The 24,581-nt window shown below is 57.9% G+C and overlaps 1 protein-coding gene across 8 annotated transcripts in view; it reads left to right on the top strand.

The window, feature by feature from the left end:
- Window positions 1-24,581, top strand: part of CDH23 (cadherin related 23) — a 404,613-nt gene that overhangs the window by 377,739 nt on the left and 2,293 nt on the right. For 3 of the 8 annotated variants that reach the window (XM_087863049.1, XM_087863047.1, XM_087863044.1), the window contains 26 exons: window positions 412-621; window positions 1,161-1,268; window positions 2,345-2,447; window positions 3,796-3,921; window positions 4,627-4,830; window positions 6,112-6,570; window positions 9,647-9,763; window positions 10,918-11,142; window positions 11,699-11,868; window positions 12,090-12,227; window positions 13,191-13,310; window positions 14,822-14,999; window positions 15,145-15,356; window positions 17,314-17,505; window positions 17,660-17,773; window positions 18,371-18,500; window positions 18,607-18,858; window positions 18,936-19,097; window positions 20,594-20,850; window positions 21,203-21,300; window positions 21,714-21,834; window positions 21,915-21,994; window positions 22,131-22,171; window positions 22,279-22,381; window positions 22,861-22,990; window positions 23,101-23,223. In XM_087863049.1, coding sequence (XP_087719175.1) covers window positions 412-621; window positions 1,161-1,268; window positions 2,345-2,447; window positions 3,796-3,921; window positions 4,627-4,830; window positions 6,112-6,570; window positions 9,647-9,763; window positions 10,918-11,142; window positions 11,699-11,868; window positions 12,090-12,227; window positions 13,191-13,310; window positions 14,822-14,999; window positions 15,145-15,356; window positions 17,314-17,505; window positions 17,660-17,773; window positions 18,371-18,500; window positions 18,607-18,858; window positions 18,936-19,097; window positions 20,594-20,850; window positions 21,203-21,300; window positions 21,714-21,834; window positions 21,915-21,994; window positions 22,131-22,171; window positions 22,279-22,381; window positions 22,861-22,990; window positions 23,101-23,223 — 4,173 coding nt within the window. Of the gene's footprint in view, window positions 1-411; window positions 622-1,160; window positions 1,269-2,344; window positions 2,448-3,795; window positions 3,922-4,626; window positions 4,831-6,111; window positions 6,571-9,646; window positions 9,764-10,917; window positions 11,143-11,698; window positions 11,869-12,089; window positions 12,228-13,190; window positions 13,311-14,821; window positions 15,000-15,144; window positions 15,357-17,313; window positions 17,506-17,659; window positions 17,774-18,370; window positions 18,501-18,606; window positions 18,859-18,935; window positions 19,098-20,593; window positions 20,851-21,202; window positions 21,301-21,713; window positions 21,835-21,914; window positions 21,995-22,130; window positions 22,172-22,278; window positions 22,382-22,860; window positions 22,991-23,100; window positions 23,224-23,631; window positions 23,737-24,581 lie in introns of all 8 variants that reach the window. The other 5 variants (XM_087863048.1, XM_087863046.1, XM_087863051.1 and 2 more) reach the window with 3 other exon arrangements.

Genomic DNA, 24,581 nt, shown 5'->3' with positions numbered 1-24,581 from the left:
ACTCTCCATAGAGGTTTCTATTTATATGCCCACTCTTGTGCCCAGAGAGGCCCCAGGCTGACCTGGAGCCAGTGCAGACCTGCAGAGCCCCTAACAGGCCGGCCAGTGCCTCTAGAGGCTCCCTGGGGCCTGGCAGCCATGGCCATTCAGAGCTCTCCCCACCCAGCCAGCCAGCCCCTGCACCTGTCACTCTGCCATGCCCCTCCATCCTCTGCCCCCGCTCTGCCTCTCTGCCCTTTCTGCTCGCTTCTTATCCTCACTTTCATCCTCGTGCCTTTTTTATTATCCTCTTCTTCCTCTTCCTTCTCCATGGCCGCCTGCACCTTTCCTTCGTCAATCACCCCCCTCCCCACTTGCTCGCCTGCCCCACCTCACGCCCATCACTTCCTCCTCTTCCCTGACACGCCCCAGATGCTGGTGGGGATTCGGGTGCTGGACATCAATGACAACGACCCCGTGCTGCTGAACTTGCCCGCGAACATCACCATCAGTGAGAACAGCCCTGTCTCCAGCATCGTCGCCCACATCCTGGCCAGCGACGCCGACAGCGGCCGCAACGCGCTCCTCACCTTCAACATCACTGCAGGCAACCGAGAGCGGGCCTTCGCCATCAATGCCACGGTAGGGAGGCCCCAGGGCTCCTCCTGAACGGGAGGACGCAGCCCTAGAGGCTTCCTGCTCTGCTGTCTGGGCGTCTTCGGGTTCACTTTCCTCCCAGAGTCTCTGTCCTCTGCTGGGACCTGGGAGTCTCTGGGTAGCATGGAATCATGGATTTCCAGCCGAGCCATCTCGGGGGTCCCCATCACCCCCAAGCTTGCCATGTGTAGCGATGGGCCCAGAGCCTCAGTTCCCTTTGGTTTATTACCAAGATGCACCAGGAAGTCCTCGTTGTCCTCTTGGAGTATTACCCGCTTCTAGCCCCCAGGGTCCTCAGGGGGCCCACCTCTTCCAGAGAGTAAGACCCAGGCATTGGCGGATCACTCTTGCCCTGGCAAGACCCTGCCAGCCCATGATGGCCTTCTAGACCATCTCTGTGGCAATCTAGGGAGAGAATTCACAGCTACAGCTTGAGCTGCAGGCGAAGCAGTTGGGCGTCTGTGGAGCAGAGCCCAACACGGGGGCCAGGTCACTGCTCAGCTCATCGACCCTCCACGTCCCAGACAGGGGTCATCACCGTGAACCGGCCACTGGACCGCGAGAGGATCCCAGAGTACAAGCTGACCATTTCCGTGAAGGACAACCCAGAGAACCCACGCATAGCCAGGAGGGTGAGGCCGGAGGACATGGGGGAGCAGGGCTGCACACTGGAGGTGGTGGGCGGCATGCCTGGGGGTTAGATGCGTAGGCTTCAGAGTGAGCCCGTGCCGAGTTCAAATCCCAGTTCTACCTGTCACTGGGTGTGTGGCTTTGACAAGCAGATTTCTCTCCTACCCCATTTTCCTTCTCTCCTGCAAAATGAAGATCACCCCTACCCCAAGGTTGTGGAAAGGACTAGAAGGAGCCAATACATATACAGTCGTCAGTGCGGTGCCTGACACGTGGCAAACACTCAATGAGCACCAGCTGTCCTCTTTGCTCCCCAAACCACCGATACTTGGGCACTCACCACCCGTCACGCTCGCCTGCCCCATCTCGCGCCCATCCCTTCTTCTTCTTCCCCAGCACGCCTCAGATGCTGGTGGGGATTTGGGTGCTGGACATCAGTGACAATGGCCCCGTGCTGCTGAACATGCCCGCGAACAGCAGCATTGAGTGGGGGAGTCGGGAAGCTGGGAGGCTGGTCCCCACCCACTGCCAGCTCGCCCTGTGGTTCTGGAGAACCGCCCCGCCTCTGGGCCTTGGTTTGCTCAGCTCTGCAACACAGATAGCATCCAGGGCCATGGAGAGGTTCTAAGATAAGGACCCCACTGTGTTTTTTGCAAGGCACGAGGTACAGCACGGGGGGAGAGTCCGGTTGGGCCCAGACCGGGGTATCAGGCAGGCATGCAGGGTCTGAAAACCAAGAGTCGTCTTCCTGCCTGAAGTCCTTCCTTACCAGGAGATGGACCACGATGACAGGCTGGTTGCCTCCATCCTGTTCACGTCACAATACCTCTGTGAAGGAGTCAGGATTCCCATTCACCAGGCTGCAAAACTGAGGCCCAGTCAGGGGAGTGATTTGCCCAAGGTCACCAAGTGAGCTGCTAACACAGCAGGGACTTGGACCCTGGTCTCTGGACCCCGAGTGTGGGCTTTTTAATCCTCTACGTCTGTACCCCGACCGCCCCCCTCCCAGCCCTCCTCCCACGGGAGCGTTTTGCTAGAACATGGCCTACAACCGAACCCTCCCTTGTGCCTCCCTCAGGATTTTGACTTGCTGCTGATCTTTCTGGCAGACGAGAATGACAACCACCCCCTCTTTACCGAGAGCACCTACCAGGCAGAGGTGATGGAGAACTCTCCCGCCGGTAGGTGCCAGAGCCACCTGAGGGCTTCTGCTGCTGCCAGACCCACCTGGGCCCCAGATGCCTGAGGACCTCCTTGTGCTGGATAGGGGCCTGGCTGAAGCCTGGCTGGGTAGGCCTCACCGCATGGCTGACCAGAGACCCAGCAGCTGTAGAAGGATGTGGAGGGAAGGAAGGGGCACAGCTCTTGAAGGGCTGGTGGGCCCCAGGTTGCCACACCTCTTGGAGGCCAACCAAAGAGGCCATAGGTCTGCTTGGGAAAGACAGCTATAGTCACTGGTCCCCAAAGTGGACAGCTGTGGTAATTGGTCCCCATTATCCCCCAAGAGAGACAATTAAGGCGTGAAGACTATCCAGGAAGGGGGTAAGCTCATCCCTCCCTGCTCCCTCACCCCAGGAGCACAGGGCATCCTAGAGACTTCCAGAAGCTCAGGGAGCACACAGAATCAGAGGAGGGGGGGCCAAGGCGCCCCAGGTAGGCCAGCCCAGCCCCTTCTCTGGACTAGGTACCCTGACCAGCCTCACCGTCTCCAGAAGAACAGAACCTCCTTTTTACTGTGCTCCTGGGAGGCCCCCTCACCCCTCCTCCAGCCTCCCCAGCCCCAGAAGCTTGGATTCTAACTCAGAAAGACACGAGCTACGATGCTCCTGGTCTCTGGCTGGGCATCCCCCACTCTGCCTCTTAATCCCGCCCGTGTGTGTGCTCACACACGCACATGCTAGCACATGCCGATGTCGAGGTACAGGTGTGGGCTTGCTCGTGTGCACAGACACACACAGGTACGCCGGGAGGGGCCTACACAGGGCACTCCATGTGCACATGTGCCCGCTCGCAGCGGCAGACAGGTGCGCAACCAGGGGGATCCCTGGCCAGCCAGTGCACCTGTGTGTGTGCTCACGACCATGAACATGGGGTCCTGTGCACATGCGGGTGTCACATATTCCTAGCCAGGCGCAGCCAGAGCCCTGTAAAGAGCGTCTTGAACACCCCTGTGGACAGACTGGGCTGGACGCGCATAGCTAGACAGGGCCTACACACTCAGGGAGCCCCCGACCCTCCCACGGAGTGATCCTCAAAGGCTGCTGGGAAGGCAGGCGCGCTCCAGGCCAGCCGGAGGGGCTTGCTCACCGCTGTTGTGTTTTCTCCCCAGCAGGGCTTTGAGGCTGCTCCCCAGGCATCTGCGTCAGTCTGCCAAGGCTGCCGCAGCCCGGCCCGGGGCTTCCCCACCCCGTCCACCTCACCTCCCTCCCTCTCATCCATCGTCAGCCATGGCTCACCGGGGCCGGGGTGCGGGAGGGGGCGGGAGGGGGCCAGGTCGGCCCCGCAGTGACCCCTCTCCCCCTGGCCCAGGGACCCCCCTCACGGTGCTCAACGGGCCCATCCTGGCCCTGGACGCAGACCTGGACGTCTACGCCGTGGCGACCTACAAGCTGCTGGGCTCCCAGAGTGGCCTCTTCGACATCGACAACACCACCGGTGAGGCCTCTGTGCCATCCCAGCACCCCCAGCCTGGCGCCAGGCTTCCCGGCCCCTAGACCTAGGGCCTCCCTTCTCAGCGCTAGATCCTGGCTCTCCGGGGGGACCCCATGCCTCACAACCCAATTTTGCAGCTGGACTAAATCCCCTGGCGCCAGGCAGGAGGCACCAGCAGGAGGCCTGGAGCCAACCCAAGGGACCTGCTGGTGCATGAGCTCTCCGCCCAGGCAAAGGGCCCCCCAATGCGCTCCCTCCATCCGCCGTGTCCTGGGCAGAGGCTCAGGCCCCTAGTCCACAGAAGCAGTCAAACGTCTATCCTCAGACCACATCCAAAGTTCCCCAGAGACCGTGTCTGGTCCTGGACAGGAGGCCAGCTTGGTGACAGGTGACAACAGGGAGGGATACGCTGGCGAGCCAGTCAGTGCTCCTCCCTGGGTCCCTCGTCCTAGGCAAGACTCTGGAGCACGGCAGAGGGTACCTGGGGAGAGATCATCCCAGGAAACTGGCCGCCGGGGGCCCTCCCTAAATGCTGCTTGTTGAGCCTTTTAGGGAAGAAAGTCACTGTGTTGTCTTCCCCGCTCCTCTTTCATCTTTCCCCTATCTCACCCCTGTCTCTCTCGATCCCCTCCTGGCTGGCTCTTGCCCCGTCTCCCCACTGTACCCTTTTTCCTTTGTGTCTCCCCGGCTGGTGGTGCCGGGTGCCAGGCATGGTGACAGTGAGGTCAGGTGTCATCATTGACCGGGAGGCCTTCTCACCCCCGGTCCTGGAGCTGCTGCTGCTGGCTGAGGATATCGGGCTGCTCAATGGCACAGCCGATCTGCTGGTCACCATCCTGGACGACAATGACAACTGGCCCACCTTCAGCCCTCCCACCCTCACAGTCCACCTGCTAGAAAACTGCCCGCCAGGTAAGCAGGGCCCAGGCCCCAGGCAGGAGCTGCTTGGTGGTCCACGGGGATTGGAGCCTCACAGGTTGGAGGCAGAATTCACCCGGCGGGGGGGTGGGGGGGGGAGAAGGGCAGTAGGGTGGGCAGAGAGAGCACTGGAGAGGGAGTCAGAAAAACCAGGTGGCCCTCACCTCCCTGCTCTGATCCACAGTGTTTATCTGTAAAATGAGATTATTAAGATATGTTCCATCCATGTCCCTGGACGGAAAGACTGTTTTAAAGTCAAAATGGGGATGAACGTGATTCCCATCAAAGTCAAGTGTGATTTGGAGGGTGTATTTGTCTCTACAGGCCGTCTGGGAGAGTAAGAACGGTTTGAGATAGAAGGTAATAACTAAGGCAGGTTGGCCTTACCCGGTATCAGAACATGGTACAGAGCTGCCGTATTTAAAACCACATGATAGGAGCACGAGCCTCTGGGGCAGAGTACCCAGCAACGGACACGGATAAATTAAGAAAAGTAATATTATGTGCTTAAGGAAACAACCAAGGGGGCCTCGCTGGCTCAGTTGGTGGAGTGTGGACTCTTGTTCTTGGGGTTCTGTGTTTGAGCCCCACATTAGACTTAGAGATTACTTAAAAATCTTAAAAAAAAAAATAAGGAAACAATGAAATCAGTTGTGAAAACTAATTGCTTAATGTGCAAAATATCTATTAATATTTAGTGCAGATTCTCACCCCACAACAGACACCAAAATGAAACCTAAAGATGTTCTAGAGAAAATACAAAAGAACAGAAACATTTACAAACAAAAGAAGAAACTTTAGGTGAATGTTTTTCTGATTTCTGATAAAGAGGTTCTAAGCATATGAGAAATAAAACTCAAAAAGGGAAAACTATTAAATTTTGATGCATACTAAGTTAGATTTCTTTACACCAGACAGTAACAACCAATATTGAAAGGCAAACAAACAGAGAGAAAGCTATCTGTCACCAATTATCATAATTACATAATTTACATAAGTTGACAGGTAAGTGGACAAAGGTCAAAAGCAGACAATTTGCAGAAGATATTACTAATTGTTAAATTATTAAAGATTTTTCAATCTCTCAAATAATCCTAAAATGTGAAAGAAAACGAGAGTTACCTACAAAGTTGCAAACATGCAAATTGCATAAAAGATAATCACTGGTAAGACTGGCAAGATGGCGCCCTTGGGAACCACCACCAAGTGTATCCTGGTGTAAGGTGTTTGGAAGAGGCCACTGTGCTCAACCACTCCCCTTTCCCATCCCCACAGGATTCTCAGTCCTTCAGGTCACAGCCACGGACAGGGACAGTGGCCTCAATGGGGAGCTGATCTACCGAATAGAAGCTGGGGCTCAGGACCGCTTCCTCATCCACCCAGTCACTGGGGTCATCCGTGTCGCCAATGCCACCATCGACAGGGAGGAGCAGGAATCCTACAGGCTGACAGTGGTGGCCACCGACAGGGGCACCGTCCCTCTCTCGGGCACGGCCACCATCACTATCCTTATCGACGACATTAATGACTCCCGCCCCGAGTTCCTCAACCCCATCCAGACGGTGAGTGTGCTGGAGTCGGCGGAGCCAGGCACCGTCATTGCCAACATCACCGCCATCGACCGTGACCTCAACCCAAAGCTAGAGTACCACATCATTGGCATCGTGGCCAAGGACGACACTGACCGCCTGGTACCCGACCAGGAGGAAGCCTTTGCTGTGAATATCAACACAGGTACAAGGGCCTGCTCCCCTCTCGCCCCACTCCCGACTCCCTGCCCCAGTCTCCTGGCCTCCGCTTTCTTCCTGATCCTCCTTTCTGTTCCTCCCCTTCCCTCAGCTGCTCCTACTACTCTCTTCCCCCACCCCCAGCACCACACTATTCCCTCTCTTTTCCCTCTCTTCCCTGGCTCCTTCCCTTTCTCCTTGCTCCTCCTCCTCCACTCATCAGCTCCAGCTCTTTCAGATTCCCTCACTCTACCAGTGTTCTGTGAGAACGCCCACCTCACACACTCTTGCCAGTACTAAATACTGCAGAGCTTTCATGTTTGTAATTATATAGGAAAACATACCTTGTTCTCATAGGTCTCTCTTTAATAACCAGGTGAACACTTTCTTCATGCATATGCTAATGAACACTTTCTTCATGCATATGCTAATCATTTAAGTCATCTGTAAGTTTATATATATATACACCCTTGATGATTTTCTTACACTATCACAAAAGAAACAAGTGTGGCTTGTCTTTCCTGATCTATGCAGCTTATTACAATCTTGATGGTTTTACCATTTTCCCAAAAGTCCCAAGAGGGGACACTGGACCCCTACAGGTATACTCTTGAAAGGCCCAGAAGAGTGACAGAAAAACTAATATGGCCATGACAAAATTCTAAAAACCATTGTTATTCAGGGAAATGCATAGTAAAACAGCAATGAGATATCAGTTTTCTGTATGTAATTAGCAGATATTAAGATGCTGGACAGTATTGAGTACGGTGACGATGTGGGGACATGAGGACGCTCACACACTACTGTAGGAGTGTAGGCTTCCACCATCCAAAGTACACTCGGACCCCACGATTCAGTAATTCTGCTCCTGGGTGTATGTCCCAAGGACATTCTCAGGTCAGTAATGGCAGTATATGCCATGTTACCTGCCACGTTATTGGTGGCGGGAGTTGGAGGCCACCTGGTCATCCAGCCCTAGGAGACTGGAGAGTAAAACATGGTGGGTATACACCATGAGCACGACGCAGCCGTCAGAAGCAATAGATTAGATTCGCTGAGAAATGTGGGAGGACCTTAACAATAAGTATTTACTGAAAGAGTAAGAAATAGAATGGGATGGAGATAGATACATCTCACAATCCCATTTGTGTAAATGTAAATACACATACAAGAAACAACACATGATTTTCAGGAACACTTTCAAATGAAAAATATACTTCGGTCCATTCCAGTGATTGACCAGGGGAGAAGAGGGGAGAGGAGGATGGGAATAAAAGGGAGCGGATACATACATAAAACAAGAGTGGTGCCAGTGACCACAGGCTGCAATAAACCAGAGAGCATGATTCGCTCAATATGCACCTGAGGCCCAAAAGAAAAAAGAAGACAGGAAAACCGGGAGCACTAGAAGAATTTAGAAGGGTTAGCCACGCCCCAGGTGAGCAGAATTCCTGTGCGGTGATTGGTCGGGACCGTGGAGAGCTGCTCGGTGCCCAGCCCCCCTTCATGCTCCACGGAGGCCTCTACCACTTTTCTCTTCTCTGTTCTCCCTCCAACTGACTCACTTCTCTCTATTTTTCTTTCCAGTGTCTTCTCTACCCCCTCTTCCTCGTGCTTTCCCTACCTCCCTTGGCTTACCTTTCCTCCCCTTTCTTCTTGCCAGAGCCTCAGCTCCCTGAGTTCTCCTATCCAATGGGGCTCCCACTTGCTCCCCTGGCTTCCTAAACCGCCCCCCTTCCCTTCCACTCCCTTCCTGCTCAAACCACCTGCCCTGGTCTGCTCTGAATCCTACTGTCCCCCATGCCCTGCTCTGCTCCATCCCCTCTGCACCCTGAACTAACCGATGTTAACCCTCTTCTCTCTTCCTCATGGCTGGCAGGCCTGCAGGTTTGAGCTCGGTTTCTCTGTCACTTCCCACCTCATCTCTGCTTCACCCCATTGCCTTCCTCCATACCACACCCCTACCACCCTTCCTGTCCTGTGGGGCCCAGGCCAAGGCCATGGCCCAGCCTTTGCAGACTGAATGCAGCCACCCTCTCCCCATCCTCGCTCCCCAACCTCGGGGACGGGGAGCGAGAGTAGGAAGAGGAGGAGGAGGAGGAGGCAGCGGCCCAGGGTAAGTGACTGCCCCATGGCTGGGGACCCGAGGAAGACAGAAGCCCAGCAGGGGATCTGCCAAGGGGGAAGGGAATCCCAGAGGCCACACTGCCTGAGAGGGAGCCGGAGAGAGACAGAAAGTTTCACCTAGGGTTAGGCCACCAGGCCCTCCAACAGAGCCAGCCCTGAGATTGGCCCAACTAGGTCTGTCCAGTTCAAGCTCAAGCCTCTGGAGGGTCCCTCTGTGATTCAGGGGCAGGCAGGAGATGTGGGGGTGGGGGGCAGGAGGAAAGAAAACAGCTCCTGGCTAGTATTAACACAGGACAGTGCTCGTTTCCCACAATCAGGCCCTGCCATTCCCCACTTGATCAAGACAAAGAGATAGGTCTGACTACCCAGCCTGCCCCACCACTGTCCCCTCCAGAGAACACCCGCAGGGATTTCTAGCTGCCTTGACCTTTAAACTTGGTCTCCCTAGAATACAAGCACTGTTTAAATTGTAATCAAATGCACACGACATAAAATTTACCATGTTAGCTATACTTAAGCATACGGTTCGGTAGTGTCAGAATACGCACAGGGTTGTGGAATATAAGCATTTGAAACCAGCAATTACATGGCACGATGTGTCAAGCACAGTTCTAAACCCTTCGCAAATGTAAACTCATTTTACGGTTATAATCCTCAAAACAGCTCTGCGGTACAGACTGTAATTATCCTCATTTTATAAATGAGGAAACAGGTGCAGAGATGGTAAATAATGTTCCCAAGTTTACCTGGCTAGTAAGCAGCGAGCGAGGGGCCAGCGAGGGGCCCCCAACTTGCAGGTCGCTGTGGTCTCATCCCAGCCAAAGATGTCACCGGCAAGTCCCCGTTCTACTGGGGTCATTGCTCTTGGTGCAGTTTGGGAGAGCTAGTCAGGAGAGCCCCCGGGAGGCCCAGATGTTAGGGGGTTCCCTTCAGACTGAACCTAGTCTGGTCTGCAGGGTCCGTAATGGTGAAGTCCCCGCTGAACCGGGAGCTGGTTGCCACCTATGAGGTCACTCTGTCAGTGATTGACAATGCCAGTGACCTACCAGAGCGCTCTGTCAGTGTGCCAAATGGTAAGGCTCCCCCCGGCATCTCCTGTGGGTTACTCAGAGCCCGTCAGGGCAGATGGGGAGCAAGCACAGGCCTGGCCCCAGGGAGGGAGCAGCGGGACCCGCTCACTGCAGGGGCTGCCAGTCGTCAAGCTATACGAACGGCATGAAGGGTGGCCGCTACAGGGAAGCTCAGGGTCGCCCTGTGTCCCAGTGGTGAGAGCTCAACGGCGGGGGGTCCGGAAGCCCAGAGTTGGGTGTGAGCTTGAACTCGAAGGCTCAGAGTGGGAAGGAGGCTTCGTAGAGGCTGATGGGCATTGAGAAACTGACCGGCCAGCGGAGACTTCGGCCTGAGTCCCGTGGTCAGGGCAAGTGAGGAGGGTGTGGCTGGCACGTGTGACAGGAACCTCAGATCCAAGAGCAAACTGTGGGGTTGGCCCAGAGGGAGGAAAGCTCGAGGAAACACGAATGTCCGTGGGGACCGGGACACCACTTTGGAGGGTGAGGGTGCCAGAGCAGAGACGGGCACCAGCCGCTGCCCTGCCCGCGGCCTGAGGCACGACCGGGAGGGGCTGCTAAAGGAGTGGATTTTGTGTGGGCAGAGCAGGAAGCGGAGGGGGCGTAGTGAAGGGGTGGCCTCCAGTCACCCCTGCCTAGAGGGCACGGACAGCTGCTGAGATGGGGAGATAGGCCTGGCAGATATTGGCTGCTTGTCTTTACAGGCCCGAGGTCCAAGTTTTCAGGAAGGAAGAGCAGACCTGGTCATTGCCTACATGTCCCCTGCTCAGAGGGGAAGGGCCCAGGCAGGTTACATAGAGGGGACACCTCAGACAGGAAGTAGAAGGCTGAATCATGGAAAGGGTCTTCGACCCTTAGACCATCACAGCCCTACCTCATTGGACAGGTTGGGAAACTGAGTCACAGTAAGGGCCGGGGGCTCTGCCAAGGTCACTCAACCAGTTGGTGGAACCCAAACCCCTTCCGCTATGGAAGAGTGAGTGACCAGACCAGAGGAAAAGGTCACATGCCACCGCGCGAGGGTTGGGTCGAGCTTCAGGGAGTCCCAAGAAGACAGTGAAAGGCCACCACCCTTTCCGGGCTTGACTGACGCTTAGGAAGGCCAGGCCTAGCCACATTGGTGTCCCTCACATCACCCTCACCCCCTGCTTCCACCCCAGCCAAGCTGACAGTCAACATCCTGGATGTCAATGACAATACGCCCCAGTTCAAGCCCTTCGGGATCACCCACTACACAGAGCGGATCATGGAGGGGGCCACCCCAGGCACCACGCTCATTGCTGTGGCCGCCGTGGACCCGGACAAGGGCCTCAATGGGCTGATCACCTACACTGTGCTGGACCTGATGCCCCCAGGCTATGTCCAGCTGGAAGACCCCTCAGCAGGTGGGTGGGAAATCTGCCAGAAGAGGATTGGGGGACCCGTGTCTGCGCCCGCTCAGCCTCCACAGGGAACCATGGCCCACTTGTCACCCTCCATTTGGGGCCCTACCTTAGCCCCTCGGTGGGCTGGGCCAGATCCAATCTGGCCAGCGTTGCTGTCACCCCCCGATGCCCAAACTACAGGGAAGGAGAATACCGAGTCCCAGGTGAGGTGGAGGCCCCCTCGGAGGTCTACTGGACCCCTGGGATACCCCACCAGCATCTCTAGCACCCAGGCTTCCACTATGAGTCTCACGTAGGGAGAGAGAAGGCCAAGGGAAGACTCTCTCCGAGGCGGTCCTGGGCTCGCTGGTACTCATCCCTTTGACTTGGGAGAAGCTTCTCACCCCTCCGGGAAGGGGAAGAGCTGATACCAGTTGCTGTGAGACCTCTGGCCTGCCTGCCCCTGGGCAGTGCTGCTGGGCGACCCCTGCCCCTCAGAGTTCCAGATCTTTATACTCTGAAGAGCTTCCATGAGTGAGGAGCGGCCAAACCAGCAGTGGGTGCCTGTGTGTCTTAGGGAAAGTCATTGCCAACCAGACGGTGGACTATGAGGAAGTGCACTGGCTCAACTTCACCGTGAGGGCCTCGGACAACGGCTCTCCACCCCGGGCAGCTGAGATCCCCGTCTACCTGGAGATCGTGGACATCAATGACAACAACCCCATCTTTGACCAGCCTTCCTACCAGGTGGGCAGCCGGGCAACAAGTCAGGTCAGGACCCGTGCCCAGGCCTTGGGGCCTTTGGGCATCTTCCACCCCTACCCTGCCAGCCTTTGCGCCCCGCGGGCCTAACCGCCCCAGGAGCAGCTTGGTGCCCTGGGTTGTCTACCAGGTGAGTTTTCAGGGCAGGGGTGTAGACGCTAGAACTGACCCGAGCCCGCTCTCTCTCACTGCCTGCTGGGCTCCAGGAAGCCATCTTTGAGGATGCGCCCGTGGGCACGGTTATCCTGACTGTCACCGCCACGGATGCCGACTCGGGCAACTTTGCCCTTATTGAGTACAGCCTCGGGGATGGAGAGGGCAAGTTTGCCATCAACCCCACCACGGTAAGCAGGCAAACTGGCGGTGGGAAGGGCCCGGGGTCAGAGGCTGAGAAGTCACCACAAGTATCGTCGTCCCAGTTTCTGGGTCCTGCCATCAGGACGTCTGTGGTCTCAGAGCTTTTCTCACCAAGTCAGCAAGCCTGGCAAGAGTCCCAGACATCCTGTGGACTGTGGCCTTTCTGTCTCTGTGGCCAGAGTCTTTTGGAGCTAGCCTTTGTGGGACAAAAAAAATTCTGAGATGTGTCCCCACCAGACTAGAAAACTGGACTCGAGTCCATGCAACTGCTTTTGGAACCGTCAAAAGATATCGGAAGCTCTGCAGAAAGTGGGCACAGTGTTTGAGCACCTACTGTATACGTGGCCCTACATCAGTGCTGGGGGCGGGGAGGGAAGAAGCCCCCCCCCCCCGGGTGCCTCCCCACGCTGCCATGGGTCTCAGACTTGTGGGAAAGGAGAAACTCAAGAGAAAGGATGGGTGATGATTTGAAATGACTAAATTGGTTCCAAGCTGCCGCTTCCGCGCAGGGAGAGACCGCGGTGGCCTGGGGGCGGGCGGCCAGGCAGGGCCTTCCCCAGGGACGGGGCCAGGACTGGACTCTCCCCCTACCGCCTCACTGCCCACATCCCCCTGCACTCTGCCCTGTCAGCAGGGTTCTGTGCTTCCTGCTCGGTGAGAACAATCGGTCATGCTGCTGGCCTGGCACTGTGACCAGCAAATACTTACAGACTACTGCTCTATACCTGGCCGGGTAGCGAGCTCCAGCCTGGGCTGTCCATCCCATCTCCGGGTGGATGGGAGTCATGGGGGCAAGCAGAGCCACTAGAATCCAAGCTCCCTGGGGGTAGGGGCTGTTGTCTCTTCGGAGGCGCATCTCCAGAGCCTAGAACAATGTCTGCTGTAGAGGGTATGCTCAAAAAATATCAGCTGGATTGATGAAGGAACTGATTCCACCCTCCCCCTCCTAGGGTGACATCTATGTGCTGTCCTCTCTGGACCGGGAGAAGAAGGACCACTATATTCTGACGGCCTTGGCCAAAGACAACCCTGGGGATATAGCCAGCAACCGTCGAGAAAATTCGGTGCAGGTAAGGGCCACCAGCCCGGGCCAGGGACCCTAAGGACTGGAATGGTGGAGGCAGCAAGCAAAGCGTTTCCTCCAGAGAATGCGGCAGACCGGGGGCAGAGCCTCCCTGTCCCCTCGGAGGCATGGTGGCAGGAGGAGCCAGCAGGAGCTTAGCTGGGTGAGTCAAAATGCAGGTGGCTTAGGGAGATGGAGACTCTCTAAGAGAGATCTCTTGTGCCAACCCCCTGCGAAGACAGTGTTTAAACCTACCCAAGTGAAACCCAAGGAAAGCCTGGGGCTCCACAGGTCCCACTGCCCACGGTGTCCCAGTGAAAGAAACACAGCCCAGCAACCAAACATAACTGTAACACGGTTATTTTTATTTATGTCCCTTAAAGGACAGTAAGGGGGTTTCCAGTTCCCAGCCCCGGGCCCCTTCAGGCTCTAGCTACAACAGGGTTCCCCTGAGGCCAACGTGCCACCTTCTAAGCTCTACCCCACTTCTGTCCCAAGGCCCACGCCTTGAGGCTCTGCTTTCTTCTTCTTTCTTCTTCCTGTTCCTGCCTCCTCCAGTCCCGTCTTTCTGTACACAGTCCTGCCATTTCTCCCCACAATAGCCTAACCATCCAAGGAAAACTCTCCTGGAGCACGGGGGCTGGGGAGCAGCTGGGTGGGCAAAGACGAAGTCTTGTGAGCAGGTAGGGGAAGGGGCTGGGAGCACTCACACACCTGAATCCCGTCCCCATCACTCTGCTGTGCTGGGGAAAGCACAGTATTCGGAGTCAGAAGACTAAGACTGCCCTGGCTGAGCACTCTGCATTTGGCGTATAAGCCCCCTGAGCCTCAGCTGTCAACTCTGCAGTGGGTGGGAGGCAGGGTCAGCAAGGAAGATGCCTCCTGCCCCAGGCAGTGGTGAGGCAGGGAGATGGGGAGTTGGAAGGTGCTTTGTGCACGGAAAAGCGTTCTTAAAATCACAGCTGTGAAGGGCTCTCATGTGGACGCGGTCCGCCAGGGCCTCCGCAGCCAGGGGAGGGACAGCCTCCGTCCTGGTGTGTCCGTAGGCCCCGCCCTGGGCTGAGCGGTCAGCCGAGGGAGCCAAGCCCCAAGCCAGACACAAATCCCAATCAAGAGGGAAAGTTGAGAGTGGAGGAATCACAGTCCGGCATTAAGGTCCAGAGATTTGAGTCAGCTGTAGAGGGCTCCGGTGGGAAGGAGCAAAGGACAGAGTGGGAGGTGGGTGGGGAGGGCTCCTGCTTCAGGACCCAGACACAGACACCTGGTAACCACTGGACTAGCTGGAGAGCATGTACCGGGGCCAGGCGCTGTGCATCATGGGTGAGCCTTACCGGCCCCTGAGAGATGAGATCCTGTCCCCAGTGTACAGCTGGAAACGGAGACTGGGGGGGCAGGTGGTAAAGAAATTGAGGTCAGACTCCAGTAGCGGGTGCTGTCTACCCGGGCTTACTCCTGTGTGACAGGGTTGCCTCAAGCAGCCCCTCAGTAAGCTCCTGACCTTTGACCTCCCCCCCCCAGGTGGTGATCCAGGTGCTGGACGTCAACGACTGCCGGCCCCAGTTCTCCAAGCCCCAGTTCAGCACGAGCGTGTATGAGAATGAGCCGCCGGGCACCTCAGTCATCACCATGCTGGCCACAGACCAGGATGAGGGCCCCAATGGGGAGCTGGCCTACTCACTCGAGGGCCCCGGCGTGGGTAAGTAGCCCGCTCCCCACCCGGGGTGCCTTGGGCGTGGGAGGAGCAGGTGGTCCGGCATGCAGCCCCGGGCCAGGAGGAGGAGGAGGGACGGGAGGGACATCTCAGCCAGAGCCAGGCCCTGCTCTCCTGTCCCGCCTGCCAGAGGCCTTCCACGTGGACACGGACTCAGGTCTGGTGACGACAAAGCGGCCGCTGCAGTCCTACGAGAGGTTCAACCTGACCGTGGTGGCCACGGATGGCGGACAGCCCCCACTCTGGGGCACCACCATGCTCCTGGTGGAGGTCATCGACGTCAACGATAACCGACCTGTCTTCGTGCGCCCGCCCAACGGCACCGTCCTCCACATCAGAGAGGTACCGCCGTCCCCCAGGCCTCCCGCCCACCACCGTCTCCCTCCCACAGTCACTCCTGGAAGAGTGAAAGGGTCCCACTGGGAAGGTGGGGAAACTGAGGCCAGAGAGGGAGACAGACTTGCTCAGTGACACACAGGGCAGTCCTGAAGAGTGGGGAGTAGTATGAGCTATGCCACCACAAGGTCCCGGGCGCAAGTCTGACGGTCACTACTGTGACCTTGAGAAAGAGACTTGTCTGAGTGGCTTTCCATCTGCAAAGGGGACTAAGAATAGTAGATGCCCTCGCTCTTGCTCCTAGACGTCTGCCAAAAAAGGCAGCCTCCCCGGACACCCACTTCCCCCGTATTTGTGTCCCAAAATAAACACACATGTTCCTTCCGTCTGTCTGCTGTTCCTGCTGATACCAGCCCTAGGAATTGGGGATGGGCATCCAAATAAGAAACAAGGGGAAGTGGCTGAGGTTCCAGAATTCCTCAATCCTTCTTTCATCCCTTGCTCTAAATTGCCTCGTAAAGGCAGGGAGCACTCTTTTATCTCCTGCCCTGCCCCCTCCTTCCTCTCAGCACCCAGGCCCGACCTGCTCGGTGCTGGTCTCCTGGAGAGGGGGAGGTCTCCCACTTGTTCTCTGTTCCCCGAACTTCAGCATGCCTCCACCTCTCAGAATGTCAACATCGGGTCCTTGTCACTCTGTCCCCTCTTTGAGGTCCCACAGGAGACATATCTCCCAGGGCTGAGCACCAGGACACGCTGTGCTCCTACCTTGTGAGCTGCTTTTTCTGGTGCCCACGTCAATGAGGGAGTGGTCCTCTTTGCGCTGCCCACTAGGGAGCTCGGAGCAGCCAGCCCAAGCTGAGTGGCCCTGCAGGGACGTAGTACACAGACATTGCACCCCACCCCTCAGTTTCCATTTTCCTGCCAACCATTTCTTTTTCTTTACCCTGATTTTTTTTTAACTTGTTCGCTGTTGCTATAATTTATACATTCTTGTCAGTGATCTCAAATCTTTTTTGTGGAAGGAGGCAAGATATAAATTAATAATCTAGTTCTTTTCCACAACAAAGGCCCCATTTGCTGCGTTTTTCCCTACAAGACACCGTATTTTGAAAGATCCGTGTCTCCCCAACGCCAGCGTGTGTTAAGTAACGCTCGCTGTGCCATCGTACTTGCTTTTAATTAGGTGCAACTGCCATTTGGGGTTTCTGGTCATTGTCATGACCAGTGAGATACACAGTAAAACTATGCTGAGCTGGTAATTTTTCAAGTAAAAACCAAGAAACGTGCTCTTTTCCTTGTGCTCTGTGCAGCCATATTATGGGTCCGTATATGATGTCCCTGAGATTTCTTGAGATCTCAGACTTAACTCAAGGGAATCAGGAGCCTGAGGCCCAGAGAGGTGGGGTGCATGTCCAAGTCACACGGCGAATTCGTAACAGACTAGAACCCAGCTGTTGTCTCTGTCTACCATGTCACCCTACCTGCCTGTCCCTCATTGTCAGGTACCCCACTGGGTAGACGGTGTTGTCTGGGGACACCTAGGGCTCCTGTGATTAGGGTAGCAGAGAGCAATACAGACTCAGGGACAGAGGGGTAGCTGTGGCCTCAGCTTCTGAATTCCGCTTCTGCCTTCCAGTGGGACCCAAGGGATGGAAGTCCCTGGAAGGGCAATAACCCTGAGAGAGTTTGAAGCACGGTGGATGGAGACCAGGCAGGACAGATGGAGACCAGGCAGGACCATCTCGGGGCAGGGAGTGGGGGTGGGGTGAAGGAATGTTCTAGCTCGTGCTCAAGACTCCAGGCGAGTCCAGCTGAGCAGGCAGACGTTTCCTAAGGACGCTGGAAGGTGGCGTGGACATTCTGCTGAGTGAGGACAAAGAACAAGAGCGCCACCAGGCCCCGGGAGCTGGGATTCTCTCAGACGCCCCAGGAGCCTCCCTGCCAACCCCCCCACCCCCTGCAGGAGATCCCGCTGCGCTCCAATGTATACGAAGCCTATGCCACGGACAAGGACGAGGGCCTCAATGGGGCCGTGCGCTACAGCTTCCTGAAGACGGCGGGCAACCGGGACTGGGAGTACTTCACCATCGACCCCATCAGCGGCCTCATCCAGACAGCTCAGCGCCTGGACCGCGAGAAACAGGCCCTGTACAGCGTAAGGGGGCGGGGCCCGGAGCGTGGGGTGGGGCCGAGGGCGGGGCTTTCCTCCGGGCGCAAGGGCCACCCCCTCCCCACCTAGAATGCCTGCCAGGGTGGCGAGCTGGCCCCGCCGGGAGTGCCCTCCTCTGACTGTGTCCCTCTGTCCCCAGCTCATCCTGGTGGCCAGCGACCTGGGCCAGCCAGTGCCGTATGAGACCATGCAGCCGCTGCAAGTGGCCCTGGAGGACATCGACGACAATGAACCCCTCTTTGTGAGGCCTCCAGTGAGCCCCCCCACCCCCGCCCCCGGGCACCAGCCACACCCACACAGGGACTCACCTGCCTGCAGGCACACATGCTCACTCTCCTGTGCACACAGCGTAGTGTGCCGGACGCACGGGAAGTCGCCCGCACCTCCCAGAACAACTGTCTCTTGAGCAGCTCTGTCAGGGCACACGCGGCAGCCAGAAAAGCACGCAGGCCCGACTGGTGCAGCCGCAGCTCTCCTGATTGCAGACAAGCGCGGGAAGCCTAACTTCAGCTCCGCTTCAGAGCTGGGGCTGACCCCGCCTGTCCGCTCAGACTCTGCGGCTCGGCGGGGGTTTTCTCGTGTGCACGTGGGATGCGAGGTTCCCCGGAGACCGCTGAGTGCAGGGGTGTGAGTGCATGCACATGTCTGTGAGTGTGCCCCCTTGTTCAAACATCCGGTCAGGGGCCGGGATGCTTCATAGAACAGGCCAGGCCCAGCCCATGCTTTCTTGACGTTCCAGAAGTTCTGCTCACCGCACAGGGCCTGGGCAGTGAATTCCCTCAGCACCCGCCAAAGGCACTGCAAGGGCCCTCCGACCTTGGCCTCCTGTGACCTCCCCCTCCCCCCGCAGAAAGGCAGCCCCCAGTACCAGTTGCTGACAGTGCCCGAGCACTCTCCACGCGGCACCCTCGTGGGCAACGTGACAGGCGCCGTGGACGCGGACGAGGGCCCCAACGCCGTCGTGTACTACTCCATTGCAGGTGGGGCCTGCAGGGGCTGGTGCCCTAGGGCCCGGGGCTGGAGACGACCCCACCGTGCCCCACCCCGGCCCCATCCCCTCACCCCGTGCCTTGGTCCCGCCCCCAGCCGGCAACGAAGAGAAGAACTTCCTTCTGCGGCCTGACGGGCGCCTGCTGGTGCTGCGGGACCTGGACCGGGAGCGGGAAGCGGTCTTCTCCTTCATCGTCAAGGCCTCGAGCAACCGCAGCTGGACACCCCCGCGGGGGCCCTCCCCGGCCCTCGACCTGGTCACTGACCTCACCCTGCAGGAGGTGCGTGTCGTGCTGGAAGACATCAACGACCAGCCCCCGCGCTTCACCAAGGCCGAATACACTGCAGGTATGGGGGCCGGGCCCGGGGCCGGGCTGCGGGGGGACCCCTGCCCTGCCGCTGACACCCGCCCGCCTGTTCCGCAGGAGTGGCCACCGACGCCAAGGTGGGCTCAGAGTTGATCCAGGTGCTGGCCCTGGATGCAGACATTGGCAACAACAGCCTCGTCTTCTACGGCATCCTGGCCGTCCACTACTTCCGGGCCCTCGCCAATGACTCTGAGGACGTGGGACAGGTCTTCACCATGGGTAGGAGCCTCCACCCGAGACCTCGGTCACTGCATGGACTGTAGTCTGGAGGAGATGGGGTCTGTGTGGGCACCACAGGGTATGAGTAGCTGGCCAGCCAGCCATGCGAATCCTTCTGTCCACCCAGCCACCCAGCCGCCATAGAGCTAGCCCCTTGTTAATCCCTTCCACCATCTGCCTTTCTAGTCCCAGATCCACCTCTCCACCTCTCCATCTACTACCCACTTTCTCCTTCCTTCCTTCCATCTTCTCATCCATCTATCATCAACCCATGTGTCAGTCTGCACCCCCGAGCATCCATCCAGCCTTCCTCTCTCGTCCACGCATCCACCCATCTGCCCCGTCCACTCATCCATCCACCTTCGCATCCTCCTTTCCACACGTCCACCTGTCTTCCCGTTTGCGCACTTCTCTGCCCCTGGGTCAGGCATCGTGGTGAGCACTGGGGAGCACACGTTACCTGAAGGTATGCACGCTGACTTGTGCATTTGCCCGTGTGGACAGCTGAGCCTCTTGGGTCAGGTTCGAGCAGGTGTCCTGGTGGGTGTCCCATGACCTTATTTCTAGACCCCACCCCTTCCCCACTCTTGTCTACTAGAGTCAATCTAGACTCCTTCCTTGGCCTGGCTTTCAAGGTTCACCAGGTCTTCCTCCCAGTCCGTCTTGCTGTTTCCACAGCCCCCACTACCTGTAAGGGCCCCGTGCCCACCCGAGCTGAACGCCTCACCACTCCTTCAGCCTTTTCAATACCACCCGCCATTGGCCTTCGCCCTCAGTCTTCACCTCCTGAAACACCATCCTGACCTTGACCTCTGCCTTCAGATGCGCTCCAGCCATCCTCTGAAGCCTAATTCACAGGCCACCTCCTCCAGTCACACCACCAGACGCCATCCCTTTGTCCTCTGATCTGCTACTGCTCCTCGTTTAGTAAATTAAGGCACAGAGAGGCTACGGAGCTTGCTAAAGGTCACACAGCTAGAAAGTGGCAGACCTTGAACCCAGGTCTACGGTCTTCGAAGACCGCCGCACCACCTCTCGTCGTCTCTCTCGTGCGGCTGTGGAATTCTGAAGTGCGTGTGTGTGTGAGAGAGAGTCACTGGGGGGCTCAGACGTGTCCCCTGGTCCCCCAGCATGGGACAACAGAGTCCCAAACTTATCGTCCTTAGGTCAGTGCAGCCCACAGCTGTGTTGGAACTCGCAGGGTTTGAGTAAAAACTTAAAAAATCTCTAGAAGTACCTGCTCACCGGCTGCCTTCTCTGAGGGTCGTCACCAGCCGAGCCGAGGCCAACGCCACTGCTCCCTCCGATCAACACTCACACTCACCTGTCCCCCCTCCTCGGTCATCTCTGCTCTCTCCCGGGCCCTGCAGCCACTTGCGGCCTCAGATGCCGCCTCCCGTCAGTGTGTCCAAATGCCCTGGCCCTTGCCCCTCCCCAGGGGATTCGGGGCACTGGGTGGCCCCTGAGCTGCCCCTGCCCCTGGGCTCTTCCTGCAGGGAGTGTGGATGGCATCCTGCGTACCTTCGACCTCTTCATGGCCTACAGCCCTGGCTACTTTGTGGTGGACATCGTGGCCCGGGACCTGGCAGGCCACAATGACACGGCCATCGTCGGCATCTACATCCTGAGGGACGACCAGCGTGTCAAGATCGTCATTAACGAGATCCCCGACCGCGTGCGTGGCTTCGAGGAGGAGTTCATCGGCCTGCTCTCCAACATCACTGGCGCCATTGTCAACACTGATGACGTGCAGGTGCCCCATGGAACCGCCCTGGGGCTAGCAGCTTTGAGGGGAGGAGGACCAGGCCACAGGGACAGGGCATCACGGAGAGATGAGGGGTCGGTAAGGGGGTCTGTGCCGCCTCAGTCATTCCCTAAGCCACGTGGCCTTAGGAAAGTCCTTCCGCGTCTCTGGCCCTCAGTATCACCACCTGTAAAATGGGGCTAGTAACAGTGCCTGGCCCGATGCGGGGAAGTGACTGGCATCACGCTTGGTCCTCGGGGAGCACTCAGCAGTGACAGGTTTAGTGGCAGGGCAGGCCAGGAGGGGCTCCCCATCCCATCCCTTGCTCCTGTCACAGCCCATGATGCCCCTTCTCGCCTAGTTCCATGTGGACAAGAAGGGTCGGGTGAACTTCGCACAGACAGAGCTGCTCATCCATGTGGTGAACCGCGATACCAACCGCATCCTGGACGTGGACCGGTGGGTGGGGTCTGTGCTCAGACCATCGGCCCACCTTCCTGCCCTGGAGTTGGGGAGGGGACCCCCCAAAGGAGGCAGATAACACAATCAAGCCGGCTGTGTGGGGGCTTCCCCCCAGAGGTGGGCAGGCCTGGTAGAGAATAGTTTGGGGGTGTCCTCCATCCCTCTGAGCCTTACTCTCTCCATCTGTAAAATGGGAGTGTTACATGAGTCGTGAGGAGCAAGCAGGATCTTGGGTGAGGGGTGGTGAACCTGTAAGGCACGAAGCTCTTCTCGCTGGGTGGGATTTGATCTTGCAAGGCTTGGTGGGAGTGAATTTGGGAGGCGGAGGCAGGAGCTCGGCAGACCTTTCTGCGTGGGACAAGCCCTTAAGGAATGGCTGAGGGGAGCTGAGGCCCCTGCCCCTCGCGCAGGGTGATCCAGATGATTGACGAGAACAAGGAGCAGCTACGGAATCTCTTCCGGAACTACAACGTCCTGGATGTGCAGCCTGCCATCTCTGTCCGGCTGCCCGACGACATGTCTGCCCTGCAGGTAGTCCTGGGCGCACGCAGCCCCGCCGCCCCCCTGCCCCGGGCGCTCTCGCCCACTCATGCCTGGCCCTGCTCCCCCAGATGGCGATCATTGTCCTGGCCATTCTCCTCTTCCTGGCGGCCATGCTCTTCATCCTCATGAACTGGTACTACAGGACCGTGTGAGTGACCCCCACTCCCTGCCCTGGGATAGGCTGACCAGCCCCGCTCCTGGGACGGTCACAGAGGCAGGCAGGGCCCTGAGACGTCAGCCCAGTCCAGCCTCCTTCACCAGCCCCTCTCTCTGCTTCCCTCCAGACACAAGAGGAAGCTCAAAGCCATTGTGGCTGGCTCAGCAGGTGAGCAAGGGCTGGGGGGCGGGGCTGAGAGCGCAGGAGGGGCCTCGAGGGGCCTAGAGCGCCTGCCTAGGCCTCACAAGGCTGGCTCGGCTCCCCTGGCCCAGCAGGGTGCACCCCTGCCCTCCATGCCCCAGCGCTTCTCCCTCCAGGGAACCGTGGTTTCATCGACATCATGGACATGCCCAACACCAACAAGTATTCCTTCGATGGGTGAGTGGGGTCCCTGAGCCCTCAGGGTGCACTTTGGGGAGGCCTGCCCAGGACCCAACTGGAGTAGGTTCTCTACCACCCCTCAAGCTCTGAGGGACCAGACTAGCTAAAACCTGGGGTGGGGGTGCCCCCTAGTGGGGCAGTCACCCTTCTCTACACACAAACTATTGGCTGAGCTAGGATCCACACCTAACTGGGCCCCCAGTTCCAGGGGACACAGACTTTGGATACCAGGTACAGAGTGAGGCCTTTAAACCAAAGCTGATCCAGACTGACACACTGTCCTGGTTCTTGCAGGATCCTAGTGTGGGAGGGTACACCCCGAGGGCCACAGGCAAGGGGCCTCCTTCTCATGACCCTGAACCCCCAGTCCCTTGCTGGCCAGGGAAAAGGGCAGGGGTCAGAGGTGAAGCTACAAGGCACCTGTGTATTCAGGCTGTCCCTCCTCACTCCACCCCTGCCCCACTCCCCATGCGCAGAGCCAACCCCGTGTGGCTGGATCCTTTCTGCCGGAACCTGGAGCTGGCTGCCCAGGCAGAGCACGAGGACGACCTGCCCGAGAACCTGAGCGAGATCGCAGACCTGTGGAACAGCCCCACCCGCACCCACGTGAGCCGCGGCCAGAGCTGCGGGGCGGGGGGCTGTAGCCATAGCCCCGTGTGTATGTACACGTGTGTGCGTGCAGTCTACGTCTGCTCCAGCTCGGGTTCTCTCCCCAGGGAACTTTTGGGCGTGAACCGGCAGCAGCCAAGCCTGACGATGACCGATACCTGCGGGCAGCCATCCAGGAGTATGACAACATTGCCAAGCTGGGCCAGATCATTCGGGAGGGACCCATCAAGGTGAGTCCTCCCTGCGGGCTCCCGCACCACCCCCCTCAGGGCCCTGCACCCAGACCTCTGACTGCGCTGTGACTCGCTCCAGAGGACACAGGGATGGGGGAGGATCCCAGGGAACAACTTTCTCCACCTCTAGGCTCGGCTTGATCTGCCTTCCACTAGGCAGGAATGACCGTGCGGAAAGCGGGGCCCGGGCACTGGGCGGACAGGGAGCTGCTTCAGCCTGCGGTGGCCTGGAGCCCACGTGGGCTCCGGCTGGTCCCTGTCACCAGGCTCTGCCTTGGATCAGGAGCCTGTGTACCCTAGACTACTCTCACCCATCACCCCCATCACCCCCATCAGTGTCAGGAGTGAGGGCTGCGGCAGGCAGGGGAGGGCCTCGGTGGGGGGTTAACCCTCTCCCTCCCCCAGGGCTCGCTGCTCAAGGTGGTCCTGGAGGATTACCTGCGGCTCAAAAAGCTCTTTGCACAGCGGATGGTGCAAAAAGCCGCCTCCTGCCACTCCTCGGTCTCTGAGGTAGCCGGGCGGGCCCGGAGCTGTGTGCTGTGCCCCAGCACTGGGGGTGCTCATTCCCTCCCTCCCTCCCTCCCTCAATCTCTCTCCCAGCCCCCTCCTCCTCCTCAGAGTCTGGAGTTCAGCAGCCAGGGCGGGATCCAGGAAGTGTCCTTTCTGGGCTCTGCAGTGGGCTTTCCCAGGGTGGGTGCTGGGGAGTGTTTCTCAGACTTGAGCCCCAGAAGACGCCCTGAAGGAGTGATGTCCTATAGGAAACTGGCTCGGGGTCAAATGGGTCTAAATAGGTTTGTTTGCCTGCAGTTAATGTCAACACCTTAAAAATTCAGACTTTATTTAAAAACCCAGATTTCCAGCTGGGCCAACAATTCCCACATGGAACAGGCCAAAGCTAACAGTTCCACACGGGACGAAAGTGCCACATGCTGAGTTTCCACTATACCCTGTCACCCCTCCAACTTCAGCTGTGGACACTCCCTACCTGGCCAGAGTGGATCTTGCTGGAAGACAGATCGGTAACAAACCCAGATACCAAAACTGCATCATAGGATCTTTGTATATCATCAGATACACAAAACTCCAGATTCTCTTGGGAAGCCCACATTCTAAGAACACAGCTGTAGCACCGCCTAAGTGGCCGTGGTGCCCCTTGGTACTCAGCTGGAGAAACCCCGTCATCAGCTGAGAGGCCTGCTGCAGCACGAGCCCCGAGTTCACTGCAGTTACCTGTGTGTGGTAGGGAGGAAACAGGGACACAGCAGGCGGGACTCTGGGGCCATCCACTGCTCAGCCCTTGGGCATGGTCTTGAGCCTGGGTGGGTCCCAGAGCCACAGGGGGATCCTGGCCTCTT

This window comes from Ursus americanus, chromosome 6 (assembly GCF_024610735.1).
Source record: "Ursus americanus isolate L20-20 chromosome 6, mUrsAme1.1.p, whole genome shotgun sequence".
Classification (NCBI taxonomy): Eukaryota; Metazoa; Chordata; class Mammalia; order Carnivora; family Ursidae; genus Ursus; species Ursus americanus.
This window is presented reverse-complemented; position numbering and strand designations above follow the sequence as displayed.